The following is a 22,163-nucleotide window of genomic DNA, read 5'->3' on the forward strand; positions in this document are numbered from 1 at the left end:
AATTATCTAATCTTGAATGTTAGCCCATTGAGAGTAGGAGCTTGTCAGAATTACATAAGTTCAAATTATACCAGTCTATATTATTCTAGCTTGTCAATATAATGTAGAAGTTCGTATGAGTTCCTAAAATACATCCAAATTACCTTTGAGAGTGGGAAGAAGTATCGCATATGGCATGTGTGTGGCTAATTTTAATGTAGTTTCCTAATATTATAAAATCTTATTTAACAGAAATTTAAGAATTATCTAATTTGAATGTTAGCCGATTGGGTGTAGGAGTTCGTTAAAATTACATAAGCTCGAATTATATCACCCAATATTATTCCAGCTTGTCAAATTATATAAAAGTTCGTAGGAATTCTTAAAATACATCCAAATTACTTTTGGGAGTGGGAAGAAGTATTGCATATGGCTTGTGTGGCTAATTTTAATGTTCTAGTTTACTAATATTATAAAATCTTATTTAATAGAAATTTAAGAATTATCTAATCTTGAATGTTAGCCAATTGAGAGTAGAAGTTCGTCAGAAATACATAAGCTCGAATTATATCAGCCTATATTATTCTAGCTTGTCAATATAATGTAAATGTTCGTATGAATTCCTAAAATGCATACAAATTACCTTTGGGAGTGGGAAGAAGTATCGCATATGACTTGTGTGTGGCTAATTTTAATGTTCTGGTAAACTAATATCAATCATCTTTTGTGCATATTCAAGATAACCAAGATCCACATATATTTGGATTAATGAACTAACATCAACATATAATTTACAGACTCCTCATCAGATTTCATGAGCAATATATACATAACAAGAGCAAGGAAATCATTAGTATATGAATTCATTTGCTTCAACATTAACTTGTTCTAAGTCATTTAAATCTATACTCCCACCCAAGTCAAGGGAATTTTTTGTTCCATTGTCACCTTCTTCTGATTCAATATCATGTTCCTCATTTTCCCCTTCTAGTTCCATGTAGATAATGTTGTTAGGGTCACGCAGGTTACTTACATTCTACGACTAAATATTTAAGGGCAAGTCGATATGGATACTAGTTATAGGAACCTCTTGTTGATACACCACATTATCATCGGTCCACTAATCCTCCACTTTTCCTCTAGCCTTGGTTTTATATACGAACATCCAAGAGGATTGTCTCGATGTTCCACTTGGATATGGACTATAGTACACTTGTATGGCTTGTTGTGATAGAATGAATGGATCGTATCTAAGATACTTTCGCTTCATGTTGACCTCAACAAGTCTATAGTTCACGTTCATTCTTGTGCCCTTTGTTGGGTTAAACCACATGCACTTAAATAAGACAACACCCATATACGGTCCTGGATATTGAAGTTGTATGATCTCTTCTAGCCGTTCATAGTATTTCGCATCATTTGCTTTGACACATACACCACTATTCATGGATGATCTATTAGACTCGTAATATGTTGGCCTCCAAACATATTCATTAACAAAATATATGGGAATAGAGGTAGCAGGTATTAGTGGCCCATAGGAAACATAATATAGTAAGTCACTTGAATCCCTTGTTGTATTATGTTCATTTTCTTCAAGAATCTACAAAACAGACCATTCTTAAGGTATTCATTCATTAGTAATTGAAAAAGATATGGAAAATCAAATTTATTCACCTGACATCGGAACCAAGTGGCGAATTCTCTATCTATTGATGCAACCTGTAATCCTTCTTTCAACTGGCAAAATGTACTGGATAGATAACAACAGAAAATCCCGTTTTAAAATATGTAAGCAATTACTTATAGGTACCAACATAATCAACATCAACACACCTATAATACAGTTCAACTCGGGGCAGTTTAGTAGCACATATGTGTGAGTCACCAATAACTCTTCACTATCTAAGTATCTTTTACTTTTAGCTCCACTACTACATCCAAGATAATTGAAAATGGACTTGGGTGGTTGTTTAAGGTTCACTAGTTCTTCTGTATTTCTCTGTGATATTCGTTGTTTACATTGAATATCTGGTTCAAAATAGTGAGAAGCAAATGTCGTGATCTCTTAAAGATTGTAGGCATTACAAATGGATGCCTCGATCCGGGATTTATTTTTTATTTTTTGCTTTATGGTGTGAAGAAACCTGCGATAGGAGAAAACACTTATAAAGTATATATAAGATGATTTATAAACTAGTTTATTTAAATAGAAATACTTACCGTTCGAAAGGATACATCCATCTATATTGAATTGGTCCTCCAACATTTGCCTCGTATGTTAAATGCACGAGGAGGTGCTCCATTGAGTCGAAGAATGCTGGTGGAAATATCTTTGCTAAGTTACAAAGAATAACCGGAGCCGCAAGTTCCAAGTTATCCATACTAGTTTTCGACAAAGTGGTAGAGCTTAGGTCATGCATAAAATTACTTAAATCTGTTAGTGTGGCCCATACAAAGTTGGGGAGAAATTTTTTAAAAGCAATTGGCAAAAGTCTTTCTAGGAAAACATGACAGTCATGGCTCTTTCGACCGATCAACTTACAACCACTTCTATCTACACATCGTGATAAGTTGGATGTGTATCCATCTAGGAATTTCAAACCCTTCAACCACTCGCAAAGAATTTTGTTATCATCTCTTGTTAAAGTGTACACAACCTTACTCCTATTCATCCCGCTTTGTGGGTCTATGTGAAGCTCTAGACGGTTGCAAAGCAAGAATATGTCTTTCTTAGCATTAATATTGTCATTTTTCCTCCCCTTAACATTCATCACAATGTTGATTATATTCTCAAATACATTTTTCTCCACATGCATAAAATCAATGTTGTGTCTTATGAGAAAACTTCCCCAATATGGCAACTCCCAGAAAATACTCTTCTTCGTCCACTTATGGGATACTCCATAACTTGGTGGATATCCATCAGGGTCTTTAAATGCAAACTTCATTCCTGAGACAACATTCCATAGTTCGACACCTGTAGGCCTAGAAGGCATTTGGTTTATGGCGGTCTTCCCATGTAAAAAATGATCTGTATCGACTCTATATGGATGATCTTGTGCCAAGAACTGTATATGAGAATCAAAATAGCATGGCTTCTTACTAAATTTAAGGTGAAATGAATTAGAACTCTTCATACATATCGGCCATTCATGGATACAATGAGTACTCCATCCAGACAACATTCCATAAGCTGAAAAATCATTGATTATCCATAACAACATTGCCTTTAAGTTAAATTGTTGACCTCTACATACGTCAAAAGTACGAACACCTTCACTCCACAACATCTTTAGTTCTGCCACTAGATGTCTATATTTTTTCCAGGACTCTTCGGCCCCGAGATAATGAGCGAAATAAACATGTATGGTGCCTTCATGCACATTCCGGGTGGCAAATTATATGGGGTCAAAATGACAGGCCAACAAGAATAAGGCCTCCCGTACTATCCAAATGGAGCAAATCCATCAGAACACAAACCCAAACGAACATTTTGTGGCTCTCTAGAGAAATTCAGGTATGCTTCATTGATATTTTTCCATTCAATGTCATCTGATGGGTGACACATTATATTATCGTTTGTTTTTTTGAAAATGATTGGATGTATGAAAATTTTGAGAAAGTGAAACAAACTCAAGAAACACTGCCAGAAGGAGAACAAAAAAGCGATTATGACCTTTGGATTGAAGCGGTTGGAGGTCCCACAAATGGAAGAGTGTTTGGACTAGGTTTTGTGGGGAAAAGTAGAAGTTGGAGCACGGATCCATCAAACACTGAACTTTCTTTGGAGGTTTTCCTGCTGAAGGCATGAAATGAAGAGAAAGAAGCTTTAATTGCATCACAAGAAGTGAAAATTGTAGCTCAAGAAGAGGAAATTAAAGCTCACAAGGAAGAGATTGAAGCTCAAAAGGAACGGCTAACCGCTCAGGACGAAGAGATTGAGAACTTAAAGGTCAAACAAGAAAGTCTTACGGAAGAGAATAAAGAGCGTAACCAAAAAATGAATACAATGAGTGAGTAGTTGGCAATGTTCATGAGGATATATGATAACTCATGTGTATCCATGTTCGGTGGGTTTTCCCTTACCTAGGGAAAGTAGCACAAATTTATGTAATCATTCGGGTATGCTCTTATTTAACAAACTAATTTAAATTGTTATATTAGTAATTCGTTACATAATTTGAAACATCTCAATACCACAAGTTACATACTTTTGGCATGCGCGGAAATCAACCTTTCTTGATGAAGGTAATTATTGTATATATATATGAAATATTTTTGGTGTGTTCACAGTATATAATATGTTTGTTATTAAATGCATCATTTAGACTTTTCGTTCATAATAAAAGTGACATGTATTTTAATGTGTTATGTAGGTTGATTTAGGAAGAAGAGAAAACAATCAAGTGGCACATTTTTTGGATGCATGTTTTGATGGCGGTAAATGGATTAGTTTTTGATATGTTCTGAATTAGTCAAATATAAGGAGTAGATGCATTTTGGATTAGTAGGGTAATCTATCTTTTTGGATTAATACACTCTCACGTGTTTCTATATATGTCTTTCATGTTAAAACATATTTTAGTTTTGGAATTTAAAATAGGTACACGAATGATTTTGTTGTGTTCATATTTAATTGAATTTAGTTATTATAATTGTTTTTGCTAAATGGTTTTGAAAAGCAGGGAAGACAATTTCATAATTTATTATAATTAATATACATATTGCGATTAAAATAAGAATATATAACCAAAAAATAATTTTTAAACAGAATAAAGAAAGTCGTAAAATGAGTGGTTATTCAATGATATTTCAATATCCGTCGCACTATTTCAAATTTAAATGGAAAAATTAAAGGAATACATAATTTACTGAATGAAAAAGAATTTTCTAAAAGTTTAACTAAAGTAATGGCTACTCATCTTGAGTGACAAAAATAATTATTAAACGTGTAACTAAATTAATAGCTAATCATCTTTATTTGTGAAGGGAAATATTAAATTTCTAACTAAAGTGATGGTTACTTATATTATATGACAAAATAAAATACTAAACTATTAACTAAAGTAATGGCTAGTTTTCTTTTTTAGCAAAAGAAAATGTGAAGCATATAACTAAATTTATAGCTATCATTCTTCAATAGAAAAATAAAATAATAAACTTGTAACTACATTAGTTGCTAACTATCTTGAATAGTAAAAAAAAAATAATAAACTTTTAACTAAAATAGTGGCTACTTTCCTAACCATGGCTAAAATAAATATTAAACCTATAGCTAAAATAATAGCTATTTATCTTCAGTTTAAAACTTGATATATGAAAAATTTAACTAAAGTAACGGCAACATGAAATATTAAAATTATAAGTAAACAAATGGCAACTTAACTTCAATAGAAAAATTAATTAATGAAACTATAGTTAAAGTAATGATTATAGCTAACTAAACATTTTATTGGGTTAGTGTGTTAAAAAAATTAATTAGTAGCAAAATTAATGGTCACGTACGCAGAACAATACTCTGAAAAAAAGTCAGAGAAACAATTTCTAAAACTCGAGTCACAAAAAAATTATTCTAAATAAATCACATAAGTAATTGAAAATTTAGTCACGCGTGAAAAGCGTTTCACTATTGCAAGGTCGCAAATAATAAAGATAGAATGTTGTTCATCGCTAAACAAATTGTAAAATGTTCAATTTGATGAAAAATAATGACAAGTGAGGGCGTTGTATTTCACCCAAATTTTTGTAGTGATAACTCACTTTGTTTTGACTACCTATATATTACAAAATAAATCTTAATTAAGATATGTTATTTTTTCAATTAAGAACATAATAATGATTGTGAAAGGTTGTTACTTTTTTTTTTCATATATACTACTAAATCATAAGTTTTAAAAGAAGAAGAAAACACTATATCACCAAGATCCAAAAACTCTGTTAAATATGTTGATATAACAAATTATTTCTCACAAATAACTATTCTTTTTATGCATAATAACTTTTATAAATGCTAAATATTAAAAAAATGACTACTAAAATGTATTATGTTTTTAAAAGAGGACTTATAAGATGGTAGATCTAAAATATGTTTGTATCCCACCATAAATATAATTATAAAGAATTGATTGTGATATTTTTATTCTTTTGCACACAGAACACAGTAGATATTTGATGAGTGATGTAGGACAATTGTGTCACTGCGCATGATCACTTGATAATTTTTTCCTACGTTTAAAATAATTTATTCATTAAAATCCTATTCTAAACACTTAATAATTTATTAAGATCACTTGATAATTTATTAAATATATTAATATACGATATTTTCTTTCCTTTTAGTAGTAATTCTTAAGCGTCCAAGAATTCCTCGAACAAATAGTGCAGCTGTAGATTATCAAACAACAGATTCTGAACTTGTAAAGAGATCGGATGAGACCTTTTGGAATGTCAGACGCCGTAATTCTTTTAATATATTGTAAATAAAAGAAAAACATTTTTTTTTATTTACAATATTGTGAGAGAAAACTGAGGAACACGGTGATTTGGGAGCAGAGGATTACAATCCATTGTCTATGAAAGAATTTAATTATGAAATTTGAGACCTAATTTTAATTAAATTTGGTCAGGAACTTGCCTGTCAACATGCCCCCGGTTGGTGATGCTCCTCAAACCGGAATTTGTAATATTGTCTTTAAATTTTGTACATTAAAAAAGTTTATATATATATATATATATATATATATATATATATATATATATACTGTTTAAACATTGATTAACATACAAAACAAATACTATATTTTTATTATTAACATATTATATATATATATATATATACATTGAATAATACAAAAAAAAAAAAAAAATAAACACTAGAGAGTAATAAAAAAAATAAGTCTATAAAATATATTTTTTAGTTGTGTGCCATTGATGGAGAATCATGATATATGAAGACATAGCAGGCCTTCTTAGCGTTTATTTATTTAAAAAGTGATAATTATCAATAAAAACAAGTTTTTAGTTAAAATAAACTCCTATTTTTTTATATATAAATTCTCTCATTATATTTCATAATATTATCATTTAATCTTAAAGCACTTACTCTATCAACTAAATATTGTAATATTTTTTATTAAAATAATATTTTAAATAAACATTCAATAATTTATTCATTTTATATTTAATAAAAATTTAATAGAATAGAGAACTTTTATATTTTAATTTATTAAAAAAATGTAACATAACATTTTTTCAATTTTTTATTTTTAATATTGTCATTTTTCTGCAAAACTACGAGGAGAGTTGACATTCTGTTTAAGACAGGCATGATATTGTTTGTCTTTGCTTCATTGTTTTAAAATAGGTTCAATCGGTCCGACCACGAAACAATTTAGTGAACGGTTCGGTTTTAACTTTAATACGTTCATCTTACGAATTGGTCAAAATCTGGTCTAATAAGACGATTCAACCGAAGAAACAAAATAAAAAATCGGTTCAAAAGGTTGAGGTGATTATACAATATTCTTATTTCTTTTTTCTTCTTGTTTTTTTTAGACTGCTCCAATTTGTCTGTACCGCAAGCAAAGGTTTTAGAATTCCTCAACTGAAAATGAGTTAATTGCAGAGAGAAAATCAAAACCAGAAAGAAAGTCATTCATGTGAGTAACATGAAAGTAAATGAAGTTAGGGTCACATCCCTTCCTAGCTTATCAACCTGTATATTATCATTATACATATATATAATTTTGATTTTTGATATTTTAAATTATAGATATTTAATGTTATATTAATTTAATAGACAAAATATTTAATTAGTATTTATTTTATTATTTTTATATGTCTAAGTCATTTAGATACTAATATATTTAAATTTATTTATTAAAAATAATTAAAATTTGGTTTAACCGGTCGACCCAAGTTAATAACCGGAACAGTTTTGTTTTCAGAATAAGAGACACTTCATATGTGAAGCCTATTTCTGAACTTTTGTGAAACTCTCATTTTGGTGAATTGTTTAACTAGAATAATTTTTTTTATAAAATAATTAAAAAATAATATTTTAATTAATAAATGAAATAAATTTAAAATAATATTTAATTAAACTTATTTAAATAACTCAAAACAAGCCTTAAACTTGATTTTATAATAGAAATAGGTTATCAAATTAATAATTAGATCACTTATTTTATTTTATTAAAATTAAGTTTTAAATATTTAATAATTAAACTAAATAAAATTTTAAATAATTTATTTTTATCATAGAAAAGTAATTTAAAAAACTCTCTTATTCATACAAGATTTAAACTAAGTACTTAAAATAAAAATAAAAATTTATAATAAAAAATATAAAAAATAATTTAATTAAAAGAAATAGGGATCAGATGGTTATAAATTAGGGTGCCCAATTGTCGTAACCAGGCTTAGGCGGACACCCTTCTCGCAAATAGCAAGATTTTGACCACTCATCACATCCCCGTTGCTGCCTGAAGGATCATGATTAAATATTCACACATAGCCTATTATTTGTACTCCCTCTCACCATCTTCAAAGGGGAAATTTGAGGAAATGACCCCAAAAAGAGGGCTAATTATGTTTGGTGCGGGCCACTAATTTTTATAGCGCTGGTGACCCCCAAATATTTTAATGACCATTATACCCATGCGTCACGCACCCTCCAGATGCGTGACGCACCCTGAACTCTATAAAGACTTAATTTTTTTTCATTTTCGTTTCATTTTCTCTCTCATCCGGCCCCTTTCTTCCCCGTCTTCTCCGCTCCGCCGTGAAACCCTAATGGTGGCGGAGAAGATTTCCTCTTCTTTTTCAGCGATGAAGAACGAATCGAAGAGGCACCGTCGACCATTCCACTATATTCAATGGTCTAGAGCTGCGAAGAACTTCCAACGGCGAACTACGGCTCCAACGGCGAACGAAGCAAATTTTTTCACTATATTCGTTTATATTTTGTGTTTATTTTGTTTACATATGATTGTTTGTGTTAATTTCCTTTACAAAACGTCATTGATTCACCCTGATTTGTTGAATGCAGGTTGGTTGGTTGGATGCGTCAAGTAGGATGCGTCACGTAGGTGCGTCACGCAGGTGCATCACGCAGGTGCGTCACGCAGGTGCGTCACGTAGGATGCGTCAAGTAGGATGTGTCTCATCTGGTTAGCACATTCTTTTAGAAAATGAAGCAGATGCTTTTTGGTGCTTTCAACGAGCTATGCGGAAATTGGTAATTTTCCCATTTCTTGCTCTTTGTTTGTATAAGACTTATCTAGAAAAAGTGTCTGCTCACCAGGCCTGCTGAAATTTTTACATGTTTGTACTTGTGTAAGTCAGTTTGATAAGCAACATTTTAACTTCTTTTTACATGTTTTCATTGGCTGTACTGTGAATTCACAAGCTACAACTTCAGTTGCTGAGAGTGTCCTATTGTTTTCTGATTCCACTCTGTTTTACTTTTACCTTTTTGGTCTTGAATTATGTGCTAGTGCACTACCTTGTTGTCTGTTTATTGTTTAAAAGCTCAATCTAATTTTTTTAAAATTGGTCTGACTTGAACCCATGATCTTACGGATACGAGTTTTTGCAGTCTAGCACTAAGCTAAATGAATCTTCATAACTCAATCTACTTCTTAAAAGAAATGTTTCTAGAATGTATTCGATGCTCTTGATTGGCATGGATCAGGTACTCTTGCTTGTTATATGGGACAATTCATTTTGCTTCAAATGGTTTTACAGTAAAAAGAAATAATGAGCATAACTGTCCACTTTAACTTTTTGAAATAAGGGGATCTATACTTCAACTATTTAAAGAATAAGTTTTTCAAAAACTTCTTAAATTGGGATATATCTTTTATTCTGCTTCATACTGGTTCTGGGGTTTGAGACTCATTAATTTTCTTGTCTTTGCGAAAGAGAGAGAATTTCAGGTCTGATGCGAACTCTATGGGAGTGCAAACTCAGTTGCGTGCCCTTTCAGGAATTGTTAGAGTTATTGATCCAAAGCTTCATCAACACCTTGGTATGACACAATTATGTGTTATATGCAGCCTATCCATATATATTGTTTGTGATGATGGAAACATTAGTAGTATATAGAGTTTTTTTTAGATCATTGGGAGTTTTGACAAACGTAACAACTCTATCACCAATTTGGCAGAGGCACTGGATGCCGGGGAATATCTTTTTGTTTTTGATGTTTCAATTGTGTGACTTGCTCTAGGATATTGCATTGTTATTTGAATGAACTCGGAAATACATTTCAAGAATGACGTCTCCAACTCTCCATTGTATCCTTTTGCAAATATAAGTCATACCCAATATTGAATTTCTCATTTTGATGTCTCACGTTACTGCTGAACATTGTTGTTAGGTTGGAAAATCATGGATTGGACCCAAATGCTGAAATTGTTCCCAAGTGAGTATGATATCAATTTCTTTATACATTCATACATATAAATCTTCAAATCCTTCATAAAACAACTAGACAAACAGGCACTTAAAAAGATTGCACATGCTACATTGTAATGTACTTTATTTGCTTATCCTATCTTGAAAATTTTATAGAAGTTGAAAGTAGCTTATTTGTTCATACAGGGGACCAATAACTGGGAAAATCGATCCACGGGCAATGCATGGAACTCCTTAGCATTGTCTCCAAAAAGTGATGGTGGCAGTGGTACTCGACCATCAACTGCAGCTAGCGATAGAGGGCATGAACCTGTTCCAAGTTCATGGGGTTCAAATTCTAGGCCATCATCAGCCTCTAGAGCATTGTCATCAAACCAATCAGCATTGACATCATTACGTCCTCACAATGCAGAAACAAGGCCTGGAAGTAGCTCACAAATAGTAATGTTAGGATATCATATGTTCTTACACAAATAGGAAAATGCATTTTCTCTTGCAATTGCAATCTGATGCATTACGACAATTATTATAACTTCAAGTATGCTAATTACCATACCTATGTTAATTACCATACCTGAAGAATGATAAAAAATCACTTTATTATAGTATGGACTTGAGTGTGTAATGAGCTCTAAAATGAGTTTGTATGTAGAATTCTATTTAGAAATGAAAAGTCTTTATTAGAGTTGTTTAGAACACTACTACTTCTAAGCCCAGAAAGATACAGGAGATGATGATAACTGAGAAGTTCTTGAAAACCTTCCCTAGACACTGTTGTTATGTATTATGTATGTAAGAATGTATGTATGAGCCCTAAAAGGCTTTCCATTTTATCTATGTAATTTTGGCTTTGACTTTGGCTTGTAGATGAATTATGGAAAGAGTGATTGGAGTTTTATTGGAGATTAATATGCCAAATTAATTCAAGCAATGTTCTTGTTTCTTCAAATGCTGATTATTATTAATAAAAAGTTTTTTGAGTTATATATCAACATATAGTTAAAAAATTAAACAATTTTTACTTGCAAAAGAAAATTAATTCAACTAAAAGAAAGACTAATAAATAAAAAAGAGTGTTATATTTTGCTATCTATTAAGAAGAAGCTAGCAATTCAGATTGATTAGCAAAGCCAAAAGATGATATCTTCCTGCTTCCTCCTTGACCATACTTTTCATTCCATTTTCGAAGCTCGTTCATGTTAGATGCCTCATCATTCGTAAACACTAGCCAAGAGAATTTTAGCCATGTTGTCTTCCTGCTTCCGCCATGGACTGTTTTAGCTAAGAAAATTTTGAATATCTTGACACTTTCACCAAACCACTGCAAACATCATTTGTAAACACAAGTGTTCAGTAGTTGTTTTCTTTCTATTAAGGGAAATCAATAGAAACAAAATAAAAATTAAATTCAACAGTTAGTTACCTCTGATAATAAAGTTGAGGTAGTTATGTTGATAAAACTTGTGCTTGCTTTAGTTGCAAGTGCCTTAGCAATAAGGTTTTCCAAATTTCAGGAGGTCCAAAAAGTAATATCCCCTTGCAAAGCTAAAACAAACAAACAAAAGTATATTCTTTTTTTTTCTTTTATAAATGGGAGTATTATGATGAAATAGACTAATGAAACAGTACTACTAGTAGTAATTCAATCATTCTTCTTCTATTTAACGATTTAAGAGGCATATGCGTGACGCACCTGCTTGACGCACCTGCTTGACGCACCTGCTTGACGCACCTGCGTTACGCAACTGCGTTACGCACCCGGATTCCGCCGCAACAGTGACATTCACCTACTCAATCCCTAATCACTAAACCTTAACAAACAATGCGTCGAAAGAGAGAAATAAAGAAAGGAGGAAGAATACAGTTTACAGATTATGAATATATAATGAATCTGAAATGCAAAAAGCTACAAAATGATCCATTTGTGGTAACCTGTAATCTGTAATCTGAAGGATAATAGCGAACATCTCCTTCGTTGGGATTCCGCCGTCTTCGTCGGGGTCTTCGTCGGGGATCGTCGTCGGGGATCGTCGTCGGGGTGTTCTTTTTAGAGAGATGGAGGAGAATGAGAAGTGAAGAAAGAGAAAAGAAAGAAAGAAATGGGAAGAACTGGATTTTTTTTTATTATATAGTAAGGGCATTGTGGACTTTTCACAATGCCCTCGGGTGCGTGACGCAATAGGGGTATTTTCGGCAGAAATTTTTTTGAGGGTCACCAGCGCTATAAAAATTAGTGGCCCGCACCAAACATAATTAGCCCCCTTTTTTGGGTCATTTCCTCAAATTTCCCCTTCAAAGAGCATTCCTATCCGATGTGGGACAGCAAAATACATGATGACCAATCAAATTTTATTCATTATGAATTGTTTTGAGTTTTTTTGTTTAATTCAAATCATAATAAAAAAAATATTTAACACACTATCTAATTCCTTAACAAAATATTTAAATACTTTCTATTTATTTATAATATATATTTTTTATTATTATATATTAATATGTTTTAAATTCTTTTAAAAACAAACTTTTCAAAATCATAATCAATGAACATTTTTTAAATGAACAAAATTTATTTTATTTTAAAAATCTCTACCAAACAAACTTAAACAAAACAATTTTAATTTCTCAATCCAATAAACAAATCCTATACATTTAATGTTTAGGTTTAAACTATTGTTATCAATAAACTAGTTCAACCACTTTATCATTATACTCAATTCTCAACTAAGTCTTTTCAAATCAATTTATTTATTTATTTTAAATTTTAACATTTTTTATTAATATTATTAAATATTTTTGTGAAATTGAATTAGTGAACAAAGAGGTAAGTTTTGTTCCAAACTATAAATAAGACAAAAATCATGTGGGAAATGAGATGGATGCTCATAGAAAATGAATTAGAGAACAAAGATGTAAGTTTTACTGAAGATATATGTAAAAGATGGAATGGTGGGAGTTTGATAAAAAAAAAATTAGTCAGTAATGAAGAATTTCAAAGACCTTTATAGAAAGGATTTTAAAAATCATGAAAAATATAACAATTGAGACTACACTAATAGTTGAATGGTAATGGTTGAACATGAAAAATGTATTGAGATTGAAAAACAATGTTTCACTTGTGAAATATTTAGTCATATCTAGAAAAATATATTTTTTATTATTACTTATAATAAAATTTTAATATATCTTGATAAGACTAAACAAATAAATATTTTTGAAATTATTATCCAAAATTAAGAATCATTAAAATATTTAACCATCATATATCTCTTAGTTGACGTTTCATTATGAATCTCGTGACTTCATTTTAAATATTTTACAACAATTAACCATCTTATTCACATATCTCTAAATCGATCTCTCATTACTAATTTCGTAACATTATTTTGAGCATTTTGCACTTAATCAACACATATTCTTATCAATTATTTCAGTCAACCAATCGTCACATTAACATATTTATATAAATTTTTATTATTGTTGTAAATTTGTACCCAACGAAATTCAAACATTGGTATTTATAATGTACAACCATCATAATTTTATATAAATATACAAGATATAACTAACAATTCAAAATAAATCACTACTTACATTAAAAAAAGAGTCATACAGATCTTTTATTCTAAATATTACCTCATCTCATCATTCTTAATTTGACCTGACTTAATTTTATATGCATATAAATTTCAAATACACATATAATAAATTCCTAAAATAAAAATAAAAATCATATTTACCAACCTTATATCTTTTCAATACTAATATTTACATTAAAAAGAAACATTGTCTTCTAATACTACAAATAAAACAAAATTTATAAGAAATAAAAAAAAAAATGTGGGAGTAGATCATTGTATTTTTTTTAAAAAAAATGATTGATTATAGTGTTGTAAATATAATTATAAGTTTCAAATTAAGTATTACATCTATCATTTTTAATCTTATATATTTTTAACAAATGATTCCCAATTTTAAGAGAGAGAGACTCGATAACATTCAATTAAAATATTAATTTACTCTCAATGTCTCACTTATGTATTCAAATTAACCACCTTTCCCAACCCACCATTGAAATTAAGCATATGTATGTTAACATTTTGGTTTCACTAATCTTTATTCAATTTTATTATATTTGTTTGCTTATTTGTTGTGAGGATGCAAATAGTATTTGATTTAGGCAAACTTCATTAAAGATTTCTAGATAGAAGAAAAGCACAAAAATATCGAACAAGTTAATTATTAACTGTTGACAATTAATTACAAATGGTTGTCTTGAAAATTAATAGCTACATCAGATCAAACAAAGACAGGGCAGGCCATTTATGCTTTATATTATTATTAATTTATTAATATATTGTGTTTTCATTGTCGTTATATACAACTCACGTTAGTCTCATTAACATATGAAAATCTAAAAAAAATCTCTAATCATGAACGATACGCGGATATCAAGTTTGCGGTTCGCTAGCTGTATTGGCGGTTGCTAGTAGCTTGAGGTCTCTTTTGGCACAATCGACACGAACGACACAGTAACTCTAATAACTATGTCGTTCATTCATCTGCAAAACTTTGTTGGAAGGTTATGATTTATGGTTTATCATGTTCTGTAATAGTTAGGGTTTTTGGTGTACCCTGTTATATAATTGCACTGTTTTATTGATGTTTTTCGTTGTTCATTAAAATGGGAAGAAAAAAAAAACAAGAATAAGGAAATCTAAGAATTTGTGATGGAAGGTGTAAGGGAAGAAACTGAAAATGAAATTGATAGGATTGCTGAAAAAATTATCAATGAAAAATAGGAATGCAATAAAAGTCAAGAACTAATTGCTGATAAAATTTTTGAAGAAAATGTAACAGGAAAACAGGGGAAGAAAGAAGAAATTTGGAAAGTTGGTTACAATGAAATAACAAATCTCTTTGAACTGAAAAATCACATTACAAAGCTCCTGATGCAGCTAATTAATGAGAGATTGTGCTCAACAAAGATAAAATTCAGCAAACAATCGTCCAATTGGATGTACACTATCTTAAAAACTAGAATTTACTAAAGAAGGAAAAGTATAAAAAGATAGTAAATTGGTCATTTGAAATAATGAGGGAGTTGTTAAAGTCACTTAAATCTAAGACCTATATTATCAAGAGCAATTACATATGGAGAGTAAACGAAGTCTAAAAAAATAATGCAGGAAAAAAAGCATGGGATCATGTTTATATAGGAATAATCTAATTGGGCGATGTTAAAATAAAAGTGGAGGTACTCACTTCTTCTTTTGAATTTAAACTATCAACTGAAATAGAGTAAAAAAGTGTTAAAAAAATGAAAAAATGTAGTGGTTGAAAGCTACATATGGAAGAATATAATATCATTATCAGTCACCAGGAAAGCCTTAATGAAACAATGAGAGGAAAAAGGACTAGAGAAGGTTTCTGTAAATATACATGATCTATATTTTCTACAGTTTAAGAAGGAATCAAACTTGGATGATATTCTGAAACATGAGCATACTTATATTGGATCCTACTATATGAAGCTAGAGAGATCGTCTAAAGAATTGAACCTGCTAAGCAAACCAAAAGAAACAACCCAGATATGATATGGTTTAAGCTTTGGAACATCCCAACACACATGTACAATGCAGAAGCTCTAAGTCACTTTGCAAATTTATTGGGAAAATCATTATATATGGACCCTATTACAGAAGGAGGAAAACAATTTACCTTTGCTAGAATAAGCATTGAAGTACATCCTCGAAGTACGCTGCCAAAGAACATGACAGTAGTTGACAGGAAAAGAAAGTCTACAGTAATGGAAATATCATATGAATGGAGGTCAGACATGTGTGTTTTATGTAATACTTTTTAACATGTTAGCACTAAATGTGCAAAAACAATTGAGGAAGAGCATACAATCCTAAAAGCCAAAGATAAAGAAACAAAAAAAAAACGAAAGAATCAATGATCAAAGAGCATATTGAGGAAGTTAAAGAAAATCAGCAAAGAAAAAACATAGAGAAAGAAATCAAGGAAAAATGAGAGAAGGAAGAAAGTAATGATGTAGAGGGAAAAAACAATGTCGAATCAGATAATGAAGAAATCAATGAAATTGATTAAACATGGGATTCTGAAGAAGATAAACTTAAAGGCAATGAAGAGAAAGAGCCAGAAGATGAAAGAAAAGATATAACAAAAGAGAAAAACAAAAAGAACTAAGGTTGTTGATCCTTAAACACGAAAAACTTAAGTAGAGAAAAGTAGTGACAAAAATCCTGAAATTTTGAAAAGAATACATTTTATTATGTTAGTACGAGTTCATATAGAGGAAGATTAAACAATAAGAGCAGACAGACATCATTATCTGCTTCAATTCAATTCCCCTTCATGAAGAACGCGAGAAGATTGAGACGTGGAATAATACAATATAGTCAAAAGACGGATATGGAGACAACATATATTGGGATATCTAGATTGTAGTCTTTGTTTATTTTAATTTGTGTTTTATAATGTGATTTGACTGTCACCATCTAGAAATTTTTGAGTCTTTTGTTTGTCGTCTTATAATTAAAATTAGAGTTTGTCTAGTTTTGATTATTGACCCTTTCCACTTTTAGATTTTGAATAAAAAAATGTTAAACTATTTTCCCCCAAAAAAAAAAATATTTTGTTTTGTTATGGATACCTTTCACTATACATACGGACTTGTTATATATATATATATATAAAATTAGTTAGTTTTTTAATTAATAATTAAGATTAATTAATTATATTTAATTGAACAATATAAAGTAGTGGACCACCGTTAACCAACCAAATTCAATCCATCCTTGTTTTTTTGTTAGCCTGTCTTTACGGTGAAAAGGATATTTATATTTAAAAATTAATATTATTAATCAATATTTACTTTAATACTTTTTATTAATTATCTTTTTTTCAATATTTTTTTATATATCAACTTTTAATAAAGTTTCTGAAAATCGTTCCGGTCATCAACTCAATTTTTTGGAGAAACTTTGGTCTGATCGATCTAACCGGTTAAACCGAATTTTTTTTAAAATAAATTTAAATTTATGGTGCATAAATTATACATATAATCACTTAAACATATATAAAAAAATCAAATACATACTAATAATTTGTCAATTAAATTAATATCACACCAAATATTCATAATTTGGTACAATCAAAACAACAATCTCACTAAATATACTTATAATAATGTAAATATCAAATTTACAGTATTATTTACATCTGTTTCAATTCATGATTCAACAAAGTTAGTTTAGCTATTGAGACATTATGATAGTAGTTTTTCCTACTTCAAGAGGTCCTATAAGCAAAAAAGAACCTCCATCTTTGATCAAATCTCGCGGTAAGTTGGCACTTCCAGATATTGCTCTTTCAACACGACAAGTTATGTCAATAATGACACCCTTACGGTTTCTGATGACAGTAATGTGGTATAAGGTTATGCTAGTCCCTACTCGATTATCGACCGTGAATTCACCAATCTGCAGTACAAGATAATCTGCCACAACACTAGGCATGGCATTCTGTCGAACAGGTAGTGGGCAAGAATTTCTAAATTAGAAAAGGTGTATGAATGAGTGAGTATATTTAAATACTAAACTTACTCAAACAAAAAATCAAAGATTTATTGATTATTTTTAATCTAGATCCAGAACCAGATACAAAAGATCTTACTTTACAAAAGATAATTCCTACTCGATTATCGACCGTCAATTCACCAACCTACACTACAAGATAATCTGCAACAACACTAGGCATGACATTCTGTCGAACAGGTAGTGGGCATGAATGAAAAATTGACAAATTGACTTGAATACCTAGATTGAGGAGTTAATTCCAAGTCATTATCAAATAAAAACAATTGATTTGATAATTGAAGCAATGAAGTTAAATAGTTTACAGAGACTTACATCATTAGTGGAGCCTCTTCTTTGCTGAACTGTAACTTTTCAACTCATTCATTCATTTTGTAAGTTTAGAAGAATAGTATAAAATCTCTAAATCACAGGTTAGTGAAGAAATAGATCGTGCTTTAACTAATCAACTCCAACAACACAAACAACTGATCATCTCCAACAACTATATCCTTCAAAGAAAAATCAAAAACTTTACAGCTTCAGTTTAAGACAAAGATACCACAAGAACGAGTAAATGAATCCCTAGGACAGAGACAACCACAAATACCGTAAATGAATAGCTAAGAAGACTAACCTTGTTGATTTCGTTTGAAATGGTATATCTGAGGCGAGTTAGCCGGATAGATTGAGGAGAAAAAAGAAATAGATAATTCCAATCTTCATTTCCAGTTTGGTCAAGGAGAGAATTGATCGAAGAGAAGAACTAGACTTTTCTAATGGTAACCTTTCCAACCGGAAATATTTAGTTTTGTTTTCCGATCGAACCGTATGGTGTCAGACCGAATTTTGACCGGTTCGAAAGATAACCCGTATGAAGTAAAAAACCGGACCGCTTTTTTAACCGTTTCGTGGTTGGAACGGTTAGACCAACGGTTCAACCGCGTATTTTAAAACAATTGCTTTTATCTGTTTTACAGCAATGTTAAGCACTACGTGGAGTTATATCAATTTAAAATTAAATTATTTATTTTATCAATTTAAATACTAAAATATTCTTTTTTATCTTTAAAAAATATATATAAATAAAGTTATAGTAATTTAACAAATAATAAACTCAAATGACCTATTTTTTTACTAAAATGTTACTGGTCCTTAGTATTCAAATTTATTATTACTCAATCATAAGATTATTACTTAAATAGAATTGTAAGTGATTTTACCTCAATATGAAATATGTGAAGATTAATTTTAAATAACACTAAAGAACTAGGAAGATCTCCGTGCGATACAAACCGATAAAAATATATTTTTAATCCGACCAAAATATTCATTTACTCTCACATATATATCCAAATTAACCACAGTTCTCGACCTGGTAATTCGGACACTTTCCAAATTAAGCATCATTATATATATATATATATATAGATTAGTTAATTAGAAATGTTCCGCGTTCATCAAATTTGGTGTTGAACTTAAAATATAAAGTGTTATTAGCCTAGTTTGTTAAAGAGTTGTACTTGTTTTGTTAGGTTGCGAGTTCAAAACATACCTATAGCATTTTTAATTTTATTTTTAACCGTATTAAGTTTATGGACGGGTCAACCCACAATCCGACCCAAGTATTCATTTACTCTCACATATATATCCAAATTAACTACAACTTTCGACCCGGTAATCTAGACACTTTCAAAATTAAGCATCATTATCTATATATATATAATGATGCTTAATTTTTAAAGTGTCCGGATTTCCGGGTCGAGAGTTGTGGTTAATTTGGATATATGTGAGAGTAAATTGATACTTGGGTCGGATTGTGGGTTGACCCGCCATAAACTTAAAACGGTTAAAAATAAAATTTAAAATGTTATAGGTATGATTGGAACTTGCAACCTAACAAAACAAGTACAACCTTTTAACCAACTAGACTAATAACACTTTATATTTTAAATTCAACCCAATATTTGATAAACGCGTGACATTTTAACAATATAAGTTCAACTTTTTAACTAATATATATATATATATATAATGATGCTTAATTTTTAAAGTGTCCGGATTGCCGAGTCGAGAGCTGTGGTTAATTTGGATATATGTAGGGATGACAATTTGAAACCGCCCCGCGAAAACCGAACCGAATTGCCCCGTTTGGAATGGTTTTTCCCCGAAACCGAATGGGAATGGGGCGGGGATGGTATTTGTGTCCCCCGCCCCGACCCGCCCCGATTTCACCCTGAATCTACCCTGAATCTGCCCTGAACACCATAAACATAATTAAATATATTAAATTATCAATATATTTATTTATTCACTGTATTTTATAAGAGTAGTAATGTTATTTCTTTATAATAATATAAATTTTAATATATTATAATATATATTATATTAAAAAACTTGTTTATATAATTTTATAGTATAATTTTTATTTTATTTTAAATAAAAATAATTATTAATGGTGCCCCGCGGGATTCCTCAAAACCGAAAAAAACCGAACGAGGCGGAGATGGTATTAAAAAATTCCCCGAAATTAAAACGGTGCGGGGACGGTAAATGCATTCCCCGCCCCGAACCGCCCCATTGCCAGCCCTAGATATATGTGAGAGTAAATGGATACTTGGGTCGGATTGTGGGTTGACCCTCCCATAAACTTAAAACGGTTAAAAATAAAATTAAAAATGCTATAGGTATGGTTCAAACTTGCAACCTAACAAAACAAGTATAATCTTTTAACCAACTAGGCTAATAACACTTTATATTTTAAATTCAACCCAAAATTTGATAAATGCGTGACATTTTAATAATATAAGTTCAACTTTTTAACTAACTAATATATATATATATAATTATGCTTAATTTTTAAAGTGTCCGGATTGCAGGGTCGAGAACTGTGGTTAATTTTGATATATGTGAGAGTAAATGGATACTTGGGTCGGATTGTGGGTTGACCCGCCCATAAACTTAAAACGGTTAAAAATAAAATTAAAAATGATATAGGTATGGTTCGAACTTGCAACCTAAAAAAACAAGTAAAACCTTTTAACTAACTAGGTTAATAACACTTTATATTTTAAATTCAACCCAAAATTTGATAAACGCGTGACATTTTAACGATATAAGTTCAACATTTTAACTAACTAATCTATATATATAATGATGCTTAATTTTTAAAATGTCTGTATTGCCGGGTCGAGAACTGTGGTTAATTTGGATACATGTGAGAGTAAATGGATACTTGGGTCGGATTGTGAGTTGACCCGCCCATAAAAAATTCATCTTAATATTTTTTTCACTGTTTTTTATATTATTACTCGTACAAATGCACGGGATACATGCTAGTATATATAGATATGGTACATGAGGAAATTCAAACTAAACTAAACTTGTTTATCCCAAAATTTAACATTATCATCCTATATGTTTTTAACTTTAAAATTACTTTATTTATTAATTAAAATATTATAATATATATTTATAAAATTTAATTTATAAATATAAAAATATATTATACTAAACTAAACTAATTAAAAATAAAATTAAAAACATTGTTTTCAGTCAAATAAACTTTTAAATAACTTCAACTAACATCACATAACAAGTTCATAATGATTATCTATGCAATTAATTAAAATATTCAACCAATATCAAACAATAATTTCATAACATACTTTTCAAACTGTATTTAATTAAAATATTCATTCATTTTTTTTAAATTGAGAATTAATTGAAATATTTAATTATTTATAAATCGTAAAAATATATTAGTTATATATTATTATATAAATAATTAAGTATAAAATTAATAAATATTATTATAAACCAAATTATATAACTTTATTTATCTTAAAAATAATTTAGTTTTGAATTTGCAAGTAATTTATTTTATCTAATATACAAATTATTTTATCTAATATACAAATTACTGAATCTAGGATTTATATTCTCATTTTTTGTATATCCACGTTCTAATTCAAATTATTTTTCCAAATTATTTATTTTATAAATATAATATATAAAATTAAATTCAAAATTAAATAATTCAAATAAATATTATAAACTAAAATAAAATATTATATAATATAAATATTAAAATAAAATATATTAAACAAATATTAAAATAACATATTTATTTTATTTTTACTTAATGTTAAAAATATATATAAT

The 22,163-nt window shown here is 29.8% G+C and overlaps 1 protein-coding gene, 1 long non-coding RNA gene and 1 other non-coding gene across 4 annotated transcripts; 1 reads left to right on the plus strand and 2 right to left on the minus strand.

Annotated features, from left to right (window-relative positions):
- Positions 1-1,099: 1,099 nt before the first annotated feature.
- Positions 1,100-3,272, minus strand: LOC124912474. The gene is made up of 3 exons (XM_047453102.1): positions 2,203-3,272; positions 1,657-1,732; positions 1,100-1,582 (listed from the first exon to the last, which is right to left on the minus strand). The coding sequence occupies exons 1-3, from the start codon at positions 3,270-3,272 to the stop codon at positions 1,100-1,102; spliced, it is 1,629 nt and encodes a 542-aa protein (XP_047309058.1).
- A 5,083-nt stretch (positions 3,273-8,355) lies between these two features.
- On the minus strand, positions 8,356-8,456 carry LOC124923134. Its single transcript, XR_007098148.1, has one exon. It is a non-coding gene; the product is annotated as a small nucleolar RNA Z279/snoR105/snoR108 (small nucleolar RNA).
- Positions 8,457-9,151: 695 nt separating this feature from the next.
- Positions 9,152-10,817, plus strand: LOC124917753. Of its 2 annotated transcripts, XR_007097220.1 has the most exons (4): positions 9,152-9,220; positions 9,907-10,012; positions 10,364-10,408; positions 10,588-10,817. It is a non-coding gene; the product is annotated as an uncharacterized LOC124917753 (long non-coding RNA). The 2 variants fall into 2 exon arrangements; XR_007097226.1 differs by lacking the exons at positions 10,364-10,408; positions 10,588-10,817 and adding an exon at positions 10,151-10,180.
- The last annotated feature ends 11,346 nt before the right edge of the window (positions 10,818-22,163 follow it).

Source organism: Impatiens glandulifera, chromosome 1 (assembly GCF_907164915.1).
Source record: "Impatiens glandulifera chromosome 1, dImpGla2.1, whole genome shotgun sequence".
NCBI classification, from domain to species: domain Eukaryota; kingdom Viridiplantae; phylum Streptophyta; class Magnoliopsida; order Ericales; family Balsaminaceae; genus Impatiens; species Impatiens glandulifera.

Coding starts and splice junctions, on each gene's coding strand:
- LOC124912474 (XM_047453102.1), bottom strand. CDS start 3,272: ATGTTGTGGAGTGAAGGTGTTCGTACTTTTGACGTATGTAGAGGTCAA. Junction 1,733..2,202: donor TGGATGTATCCTTTCGAACG/GTAAGTATTTCT, acceptor TTATCTATCCAG/TACATTTTGCCAGTTGAAAG. Junction 1,583..1,656: donor CCACTTGGTTCCGATGTCAG/GTGAATAAATTT, acceptor TCTGTTTTGTAG/ATTCTTGAAGAAAATGAACA.